This window comes from Triticum dicoccoides, chromosome 3A (genome assembly GCF_002162155.2).
Source record: "Triticum dicoccoides isolate Atlit2015 ecotype Zavitan chromosome 3A, WEW_v2.0, whole genome shotgun sequence".
Taxonomy (NCBI): domain Eukaryota; kingdom Viridiplantae; phylum Streptophyta; class Magnoliopsida; order Poales; family Poaceae; genus Triticum; species Triticum dicoccoides.
The window spans coordinates 244,744,706-244,756,003 of NC_041384.1; the positions used below are offsets into that span (position 1 = coordinate 244,744,706).

Below are 11,298 nucleotides of genomic sequence, written 5' to 3' on the forward strand. Positions count from 1 at the left end.
ACTCCTCCGCAATTAGTCGAGCAGGTACTTCAAGAGCTCAAGAATTGGAAAGCGGCCGGATTAGGTGTAGGTGGTTTAGATCTTTTTGTGAGAGAGTAGCCTAGACGAGTTTGGTTGGTGTGGTGTCGGGTGTGTCGTTGAGGATGTTCGCATCTTGTAATGACGTCTTGTAATTATACTTTTTGCCTTCTACTCCCTCTGTTCCGAAATAATTGTCGTTGGACAACTCCAGTACAATTTCAGCCACGTTACGAAATTAACGCACTTTCCCATTTTACCCTCACTCGTCGCTCTCCTCCCCTTCGCCTCTCGCCGGCCACCACCTCGACCACCTCGCCGGCCACCACCTCGCTCACCTCGCCGGCCACCACCACGCCGGCCTGGCGGCCACCATCACTTCCCGTCGCCGCCATCATTCTTCCGCCTCTACTCACACCCGTCGTCCACTCGCACCCTGCTCCACTCACACCCCGCGTCCAAGGTCAAAGTTCAGATTTTTGCTCCGGGGGCGAGCTTATGGCGATGGAGGAGCTGGATCCGCGTGCGCCTGCTTTGGATCTGGCGACGGAGGTGGTGGATGCGACGTTTGAAGTACACATGGGCGGCGGCCTGCTCCCCGCCGCGGCATGGAGGTCGAGGGGCGGCGCGGCGCCGAGGCCGAGCCTGGTGGTGACGCGGACGATGAACGAGGAGGTGGTGTACGAGCTGCGGCAAGCCACGCTGGTGAAGGACCTAGGGGCGGCGGGCGCGGGAGGCCAAGGCGGGCAGGCGCTGCTAGTGGCTGGAGCAGCTTGAGCAGGAGGGCACGCCGAGCTCGGCTGGGGCCTCATGAGTTGGGCGGCATCTGGCGCGCAGGGTCAGTGCGCCCTTCGCCGCCCTCCTCGTGGTGTCCGTCCTTGTCCTCGTCGTCTTCACTGGCCGCTTCCTGCAGGGCCCCGACGGTCAGTCTTCTGGATTCTCATGCCCAACCAACCTGGTCTTCTTCTTTCTTGTCCTCTCTCCTCTGTATCGTATCGTCGTGTGTTCTTACTGAAGATTTCTTTCAGCTTCCTCGTGATTCACCCCGGTACATGTGGACGACTCCACACCCCGGACAGTCTCCTCCACGGACCAAGGCAAGAAGATCAAATCCATACGCTCTTCTTCAACATCTTTGCAGTTGCTTGTGTCTTGTTCATCGTTTCCTTGTGATTGTTGACCGCTTGGCTTCCCATGTTCAGACTTGGAGACATCTGATTCATCAAATCAAGAAGGGGAGGGGGGTGACCAAAAAATTGGTAAGCATAGTGGACATAGGAAAAAGAACACTTGGCTGAACTTCAGGAAAAGGATGCACTGAATCTTAGTAAGCGGATACTCATAGCCGAATTCTTTTGGATGCACACACAGTTTGTCTCGCAACTTAAATAATGACAGTAAATAAACTCTCAATTGCACTGACCAGTAATTGAAAATAAATTACACTTAAATTAACTGAAACCTTGTTTACTCCCATGATCAGTGTTACTGTACAGTAATTCACACCGAATTTGTAAGTGCAAATAGTGCTTGTTTTCATGAGTAGGATGCTGATCAATGGTGCTTGTTTGGAGTAATTGTTTGCTCTGTAGTGCATTTTTGCTGCAACCTAATCTGTGGAGTATCAAGCTAATTGGAAGAAAGCCAATTGCTTGCTCTGTAGGAACTTTATGCGCTAGAGTATAGGATTTGCTGTTTAGCAAGGCTTGAGTAATTTAGTGTTCTTCACTTGTCCTCTACTCACTTCTCTTCTCTTCAGTAAATTAAATTTAGGAGTAGGAATAGTTCTTAGAACTACTCTGCACCTTAGAACTACCCATGTTAATTAATTAATTTCTGTTAGGAGTAGGAGTAGTTCTTGGAGTAGGAAGAGGAGCAGTGCAAAGAATTCTCTTCTCTTCTCTTACTCTTCTCTTCTCTACTCTTGCTCTCTTCTCTTTGCTTCTCTTCTCTTCTCTTGGGATTATTATGGATTATGGAGTATCAGAGAGTGATCATACAAATGGAGTAGTAGAAATATACACATACAAATGGAGTATGGAGTAAAAATATATGGAATAAAAAATACATGGAGTAAAAATATATGGAGTAAAAATACTTGGAGTAAAAATTTAAAGCACATACAAGTGGAGTTAGACATACTTCAACATACTCCACACAAACAGCATACTCCAACATACTTAAATATGGATTATTACAACCATGACAAGCATCACAACCTCATCACAAGCATCACAAGCATCATCACTGGCATCACAACCTCATCACTAGCATCGCATCCTCATCGCAAGCATCACAAGCATCATCACTGGCATCACAACCTCATCACTAGCATCACAAGCATCATCACTGGCATCACAAGCATCATCACTAGCATCACAGCCTCATCGCAAGCATCACAAGCATCATCACTAGCATCACAGCCTCATCCAAGCATCACAAGCATCATCACTAGCATCACAGCTTCATCGCAAGCATCACAAGCATCATCACTGGCATCACAGCCTCATCACTAGCATCACAACCTCATCACAAGCATCACAAGCATCATCACTGGCATCACAGCCTCATCGCAAGCATCACAAGCATCATCACTAGCATCACAGCCTCATCGCAAGCATCTGAACCATCGTCTCAAGCATCGTCTCAAGCCTCATCTCAAGCATCACATGCCTCATCATTGAACCCTCTCCATTAGACCTAAGTTGTGCAGGGCATTTGCATACACCTCTGGATGGCACGATAATCTTGGAGGTAGTTGCCCAAGCCCCTCAAGCCTTTCCTTGTTTACATGGGGTATTTTATACCCATTGCCCCCTGCATGGTTTAGGATCTCAATCATGCACGTCTGCAGAGTTAGGAAAATTCTGTTGAGCTTGTAAAGGTCATAGCCTTCAAATTCCTCCAAAACACCCTTAATAAGGTCTTGTAGTGTTTTAGGACTCAGACAATCTGTCAGGGATTGGAGCGAGTTGAAAAACCCAAGGTCAAGCACATTCAAATCAGGACTGTTGGGAGGCTGTTGTATTATTCTGATGTGAAGTCCAGTTTTTGCGACAGCTTCTAGAAATTCTGGGTCATCTGGCAAGATATGGGGCTTAGCATTATCCTGCTGAATGTAGATGGTCTGTCCAGCATCACCTTCGGGCCAAACAGCTTGTATTGCTGGCAAGACCTTCTCTATCAAGAACTCCCTCATCACTTTTCTGTCGACCTTTATTGATTTTGTCTCTATTGTACCTCTGGGCCTGTTGTCGCTTCTCCTTTGAGCAGGAACTTCCTTCACGAATGGCCAGATACCGATTTTCCCAGAGAAGGTCACGTTTCCTTCACTGTCCCACCTCGGCCTAGCAACGGCCGTCAAGAACATCACCTTGCCAATACAGTTACCATGTATAGGCCTCGTAGGCTCTTCCTCCCCATCCAACAGATAATATGTTTTATTCTTCTTTGTCATGTTAAACCACTTTTCGTCGATATGGACAACATTATGCATAGTCTTGAACTTAGGCCTTGCAGTTGCTGTTGTAGCCTCATCAAGCATCGACAAACAAAATTTCATCCTATCCTTCTTATTATGGTCCTTTAGAGCTGGCTTCACACAGTTTGTATGCCTCCTTATCAAGTTTAACATGAACTTTCTATGAAGTGTGGTGGGGCTACATCCCAGTTGCCAGGCAAGTGACCTAATGGTAGACCTTTTGTTTAATGGGATCGTTAGGATTTTTTCTAGGTTAATGTCCTTAGGCTTTCTTCCAGAATTTCCTTTTTTTTTTGATTAGAAACATCCACCTCTTTACCTTCGCTAATTTGCTTCATTGCTTTCCTCCAAATTCTTTGTATATTCCAAACACCCACTCCAATTTTTTTTGCAATGTCTTGCTTATCAGTTCCCAAAAAAGTGCCTCCTCTACTCATACACAGTGTATGCATTGCTACATAAGCAGCAATTTTTTGCTGGTCATTGAGGGTTTTATATTTCCTAGCAACTTGCCCAACACCTGTACCAAGACATACAACAGAGAAATGATTAAATGAAATGATCAAGTGATGAAGTGATGGAATGATCAAGTGATGAAATGATGGAATGATCAACTGTAACTGTACCTGGATTTTGAACAATTTCATCTCCTTCCATCCCCTCTCCTGTATCTCCTTCCATTTCATTTTCCGCATCTTCATCCATTTCATCCACGTCTTCTGCAGGTGGAGTGAAGTTGAGATCTGTGAGATCCATTTTCTCCTGAAACTTGTTAATTGAAAATGTTCAGTACTCCTACATCTTGAAGTAGTAGTATAAGATGCATCATTAAGCAGTAGTAGATGGTGTAGAGGAGTAGCAGGAACTCCTTTGTCATGCATCAGTAGCATTAAGAGTAGTTTTGCATCAATATCAGCAAAACATTTTCTGTTAATTAAATTAACTGAAGCATTTTCTTCTCCTGAAAAACAGGGGTAAAGATTTTGCAGCTACAAGCACATCAATACTTTTATTTTGTTGTCATATTTTGCTGAAGGTATGCTATCATAACCAAACATCATGTTCTGCAGCTAGCTGTTGGTGAAGTGTCATTTTCTCACAATATAAGACATCCGGACTCTATCCTTGGTGGTCGAGCAGCCTTAACTACGGCTGAATAATTATGTTGAAGCTTGCTGTTGTGGTCATGCAACTATTTCCAGGTATGATCTAATGACTCGTCGGAAAGAAACCTGTCACAAAGAGCCTTTTAGCTTAACCCTCGTTACATGTGGAAATTTGGGTAATACTTTGAAATTTTGGATGTGTCCTGGTTGCAATTTCCTGAAACCATACAGGTGTAGACTACAATGCTTTCTGGTAGAAAACCATTAATAAAAGAATAGACAAATTGTTATTCTATTCTGTTCTACAAAAACAGGGGTAATAGAATGAATTGGCTTATTCACATTTCACATTCATTTTAGCTAATCATTCTGCCATTTAGTGCTCCATATCAGTGTGCAAGCTTAGTAGTGGTTTATTTTCAATCATTTATTTGAAATGTCATAGGTCAAGTTGTTTACATGCTGCCGGAGTCCTCTGCTAGTTAGTGCCGACTGTGATGATGTTAACTTGATATTGCATATGTTTATTTGCTCAGAACCATTGGTTAGGACACTACTCAGAACCATAGGAACAGTATGTCAGAGTGTAACAGATTAGGCTTTTGATGCTTTCCCCACTTCTGCCTTCGATATCTTCAAATACAAAAGTTTGCAGGCTTTGATCCATTTGAAAGGTCAACTTATTTTGGACGACAGTTTGACCTTGGACAGGTAAGCTAGATATTTTCCCCTTCTAACCATTGATGGTCAACAGTTATCATCCTTACTACTCCCTGGAGTATTAAGCAGACTATGGGTCAAAGAGGTTTTCCCCTTGTCATCCTTTTATTTGTTCAAATTGGCCGCTTAAATAAATTCACGAGTACTAGTCTCTTCTGTCCAAATTTTAACGAAGGTTATGCCCTCGATCTCATTGTGCCGACAGAACCAGTTTAAGCAGAGAGTCTGAGTCCGAGGAGCTCGCCCGGAGGAAGAAGAGATACTCCAGTTTACAATGGTTCAGGTACCTGTCACGGTCACCACATCTCCCTGTTTCCTAACATTCCAGCTACCGGCCTATTTTGAACGAATTTCTGCTATAGAGAGTTGTCGGCTCGTGGGATGGCTACTGGGCAATGCTAATATGCTCCACAGTCCCAGTAGCAAATGGAACATGGACGCCTACTGGATGAACAAGTAACATGCCAGTGATGCATTGCAGGTTTTGCAGCATTGGTGTATCAAACTATTGTTCATACTAGTACTCCTGTTCAATCAAGATGTTTCCAAAATTACAGGAAATCCAAAATTTATTCTGTATACTACTCCAGCAGAAATCCAGCAGAATAATTATAATTACTCTGTGTTCATCCAGCAGAAGAGGGACACACGGAGTAATTATTTTGTCTCTGTGCTCATCCAGCAGAAATCCAAGCAATTCTGATCAAAATCATTGTGCGTATGCAGGAGCAGAAAGGAGCAGCGAGCAGCAGCGGCGGCTGACCTCGAGCTCTCGGTTGGAGTGGAGGGAGGCGGCCGGCGAGGGATATGCGGCCAGCGGGGAAGGATTCAGAGTTGCGGCGGAGCAGGAAACCGGCGGGGAAAGGCGGACGCCGGTGAGGGAGCTTTAGATCGCGGCGAGGAAGGGCGACCAGAGGGGATCAGGCTCTCGATTGGAGCGGCGCAGGCAACCGGCGGGGAAGGCGCCGGAGATGTGGACGACGGAGGAGCCTGGCGAAGGGGAGGAGCGACGGAGGAAGACGATGGAGTCCTCGCGGAGGGAAGGAGCGACGGAGGAAGACGACGGCCCGTGCGATTTCAAATCGATGGGTGGGGGAGGGGTAGTTTGGTAATTTCACTCATTTTCACCTGGTCGGAAAACCCCCTCCAACGACAATTATTTCGGAACGGAGGGAGTAATTGATGTGACGCTCTCACTTTAGCCCATTAACACGAACACATAGTGAATAGATATTACATCTTCTAAAGATAAATAGTGGTATGGTAAGAGCATCTCCAACAACCGCCGAACGCGCGACGCCCTAAAAAGTACTTTGCAGCGTGCCCATCGTCTGAAAAAGCGTGGCGGACAGCGCTGGCTCCAGCAACCGCGCTAAAATTTAACGCGCGTAGCTCTAGCAAGCGTGCTAAAATGCAGCGCGCGCTATCGCACGAAACATTGCATACATATGTTTTAAATAAAAATGATACATATTTCATAGATAATAAAAACGATGCATAGATATTTTACATAGTTCCATAGCATAGATCGATAAACAATACATAGATAGATAAAACTATAGTGCAACTACATACTACGATGCAACTAGATGAACTATGGTGCAACTACACCCTACTCCGAGTCGTCCTTGTCCTCATCCGGACTGGTGTTGTCCGAGGTATCGATCCACATGTCATCCCAATGAAGATCATTATCCTCAAAGATCGACACCCCACCTGCCTCAATGATATCGCACTGCGATATCGCCAGGGGCTTCCGCCGACGCCTCTCCAACCGCTCCGCGCGGCGCTTTGCCGTCCTTTCCGCCCAGAAGGCGTGCTCTGCCGCGACGTCCTCCGGGTGGCGCTGGCGCCACTCCGCCATGGCTCGCTCGTCCTCCTCAGCGACGAGGAGGCAGCGCCGCCGCCGACGATGCTCCGCACGGTCCTGGTCCGTGATAAGACGAGACGGAGGGGCGACTGGCTGCGCTTGCTCGCGCGTGAAGACGGCACGGAAGTTCATCTGCGTCGGCGACCTCTCTAGGCGCCACGCCGCTGCGTCGTACACGCGGGCGGCCTCGTGCGCGGTCCCGAATGTGCCGAGGCCGAGCCGAACGTCGCCGGACCGGATCTCGGCATAGTAGGTGCCGCCGGGGCGCTCGCGGACGCCGCGGTAGCCAGACGATCCACGGCAGCGCGGCGGCATGGCGGCGCGGTGGTGGCGGGGGCGAGCAAGGGGCGAGCAAGAGGCAGAGTGAGCGGCAGAGTAGCGGGGAGAGCGCGCGTGGCAGTATGGAGGCCGCATGGTGAGCCCCGCAATTTATAGGCGCACTCGAAGTGGTGAACCAAATCCAGCGCGCGAGCTGCTGCCTTTTCCCGCGTGCGTGTAATCGTTTCTCACGCGCGCTAGTTTCCCGCCGTCGCTGGAGCACGCCAAAACGTCCCGCGCGCTAAAGTGAAAGTTTACTGCGCGCGCGTCTTTTGGCGCCGCTGCTGGAGATGCTCTAAGAGAGACAAGCACCTGTACTATTAAAGGGCAGTATACCATTGTAATGGTTACCACCTTCCTCACACCATTTTCGGTGAGACTAAAAAAGTCGGGTTTGCTAAAACACATCTAAATCTCGTGTCATTGATTTACATGGAGATTCGTGTTTGTATATCTTTTACTTTTATTTTTTATATTTAATTGAGTCACTTAGATATGTAATAACTAAAGATAGCCCACTCCACAGAGAAAAACAACAAATATTAGATTTTAAAATAAACGCACTTTGCCCGTTCGGTCTCCGCAACCCAACGTTCCCGTCTCTATCGTGTGAAAAATCTCGTAGTTGCTCCGCCCACACACCTGAGCACCATTGCTCCTGCCCAGACCTCCCGGCCCACAGCAGTGTGCCACGCATGGTCAATCAATGCCTTCCGCCACTGCTCCCCTCCTGCTCCGCCTCGTGGTCGCGGTGTCGTCGTCTTGTATGTGCCTTCGTGAACGACGCCACACCGCTACCCGATTTCTAAACGATGACTTGCCCTTCTTGTCGCCGTCCAACTCTCATCTCCTCGCTACAAAAATTGTGCTATTTTGTGACGAAAATCCTAGTGGCGGACCAAACACGTATTTTCTGTGATGATTTTCCATCACCAACTGATTTCCTCATGGATCAGCTCCCTCGAATACTTTGATGATATTCTGGCCTGATTTTAGGTGATGTGTTTGGCCGTCATTAGGTATGTGCATATTCTGTGACGATTTGTAGCATCGTGAAAAATGTTCGCGGATTAGAGAAAGAATAAAAAAATGGTGCATTGGGTTAGAAATGTAGTTTGGGTTTTTCTGCATGATAGATTTTTGAACACATTAGAATCAAATTTGTAGGGCTAAGTGCTCGTATTGAAATTCATTGATTTTTTTTGTACGCGTTCTCATTTTACTGAACTATGAGATGATATACTCTTAATAAAGCATGGATGAGAAAATATGATCACAGAGAATAACATATCATTAAAAGTTCAGACATAGAACAAACATTTGGTTGAAATCTCTACCATGTCATCGCTGGGCCTTTTTCACTATTTTGACCCTTTCAGAAAACTTTCGCACAAAATGAACTCCATACAAAACTATTTCTCGATCTGACCCTTTTGGCAACGTCACAAGCCATGGCGTTTCGTCTCTATTTATAAACGTCAAGCTAGCTAGCGGTGCTGCACCACATAAATAAATGGCAATATGAACAAACTAGTTGAAATGCCAAACCCCTTGGCGTTTCATGCTTGGGCAGCAACGCCAGGCACCCTTGGCGTTTCCAGCAACGCAGCATACTTTGACGTTTTTGCCCTGCCACGTAGCGTCTTGACCAGGCCAGCAACGCTAGCTAGCTCGGCATTTCTAAATAGAGAAGAAACGTCACGGCCTATGGCGTTACTAAAAGGGTCAGATCGTGAAATAGTTTTGTGTAAAGTTTATTTTGTGCGAAAGTTTTCTAAAAGGGTCAAAATAGTGAAAAGAGCCGTCATCGCTGGCCAACTCCATGAAGGTTGAAATCACTGACAATCTTCCCCTCTTCCCCTAATAATAAAGCACCTAATGCTTCTGGTGGTCCGTCGCGCATATTTACAGAAACCCCCATATAGTTTCGTGAAATCAACCCGCACTACCGGTTTTAGTAAGTCAAAAAACCGTTTCGAATTTACAAACATGACCCTGTATTTTCGTCTATTCAACCCGCAATCTGCAGAACGGTGGCGGCGGCTAGAGCTTGCAGTGAACGGATCCGTACACGGCAGGGGCTGGGGAGGATTCAGAGGCGGGCGGTGAGGAAGGGGGTCGCCGGTGACGAAGATTAAGGCCGGAGCATGATTTCCTAGGCGAATTCATGGCATCTGGGCTCCTGTCAGAAAGGAGACGGGGAAAGGAAAAACTAGAGAAAGGAGGGGAGACGAGGCGGCGGCTTGCTGCAGCAGACGGTAGCGGGAGTAGGAGGTGCAGGGTGCACCCACGACAATGCTGTCTACGGGCGTCATCGGCATTCGCTCGCTCGGGTCAACGCGAGCAGAGGAGTCCAGGGACGAGCTCGTGCTCGATAGAAGAGGCAGCGACAGCGCAGGTGGCAAGCTCGACGGGCAACGCGGGTCCCGATCCGGACGGGTCCGGCGAGATCCGAGTCGGTGGGATGGCTGCAGGACCTCAGCTAGAGGAGGCTGGCTGGCGCAACGGATAGCAGAGGGCGACAAAGCTCGATCCGGCTTGGCACTCGGCCATGGCCGTTTCCTGGAACACAGATAGGGAGAGAGATGCGTGGGGGGTGAGGACGATCCAGGGAGGAGAAGGAAAAGAGGGAGAAAGAGAGGTGCCGCGGGGGAAGCGCCCTGGTCCGCTAGCGGTGGCGCGCTCCGTCGACGGGGCTAATGAGGCGGCGGCGCGAGGCAGGGGAGGTCCAGTGCAAACTCCATGGCGCGCGGGGTGTTCTTGTAGGGAAAATAGAGGGATGGAGAAACGGAGTCGTGGTGGCGAAGGCAGGAGAGGGAGCCTGCCATGGCAGGGATGGGAAGGTGTGGCGGAGGTAGGACGTGGAGGAGGAGAAAGAGGGGAGGAAGAAGGTAGAGGCGGAGTGGTGGAGAGGCAGCGAAGTGAAGACCACCATTATTCCAAGCAGAGAGAGATGGGAGTCATCTTTCATTTTTGCATGGTATGGGTGGGATGGATCATCCAGCCTTTTTCTTGCACGGGTTTGGCGGCGGCAGCAGCTGTGCTTATTGCTGTTGCATGTGTCTGACTCGTGGCTGTGTGTGTGGTGTGCGTGGCTGGCATGCGGAGGCCCTGTCCAGTTAAACATAGTGTGTGACGTATAGTACATACATGGGCGTCGAAGCATATAGGATAACTGGTTGACTGTGTGCGTGTCTCAAGTCATGCGTGAGTGCGTCTCCAGCGCGGCGTCCGTTTGGTATAGGAGAACACCAATCGCTGGGCTGTAACTTTGAAATATGATCCAAAAAAGCATATATCACAGATTCATTGAAATCCAAAGGTGCATCAAACATGTTCATACAAATCGCTCAATCAAAAAAAAAACAAATCATCTTGATATGAAAAACTAAAACTAGACCATATAAGCCCATAATACGCGTAGACTGGTCGGCGCCTGTAATTGACACTTCTTTCTCAACGTTGTTGCTGGACAGAAGTCCGTCTCGCTCGACCCGCTGGTGCCCTTAGACGCCGGCATCACATCTCGCCATGTCTCGCCTGGCATCTATATCCTCCCCTATCACTCTGTCCCTGCTGAACTTTTCACCTCCCTTAATGTGTCGTGACACAGTTCCTCAACGTTGACTAAATTCATAGCAATAGGCTATGTAGCGGCATGCTTTGTGCAAAAACAAGTAGGAATACGAGGAAAGATGTAGAGACAGGTACAGGGCGCAGAGGGCGTCCTCATGTCCAACTTGACAAATTAGTTTTTAAAGTTTTAAATTTTCCCTACTGTAGAT

The 11,298-nt window shown here is 47.9% G+C and overlaps 1 protein-coding gene across 5 annotated transcripts; it reads left to right on the forward strand.

Moving 5' to 3' along the window:
* Nucleotides 1-219: 219 nt before the first annotated feature.
* LOC119268006 lies at nt 220-6,571 on the forward strand. 5 transcript variants are annotated; one of them, XR_005132782.1, is made up of 5 exons: nt 1,295-1,345; nt 4,570-4,701; nt 5,317-5,608; nt 5,688-5,978; nt 6,052-6,571. XR_005132782.1 is itself a non-coding variant. In XM_037549490.1 (4 exons), exons 1-4 carry the CDS (start codon nt 627-629, stop codon nt 4,657-4,659), a joined length of 531 nt encoding a protein of 176 aa, XP_037405387.1. In that variant the 5' UTR covers nt 220-626; the 3' UTR covers nt 4,660-5,305. The 5 variants fall into 5 exon arrangements, 1 of the variants encoding a protein (XP_037405387.1); XR_005132783.1 differs by lacking the exon at nt 5,688-5,978 and having other exon boundaries at nt 5,317-5,410; nt 5,531-5,608; nt 6,052-6,564; XR_005132781.1 differs by having other exon boundaries at nt 5,688-5,806; nt 6,052-6,563.
* Nucleotides 6,572-11,298: the final 4,727 nt, after the last annotated feature.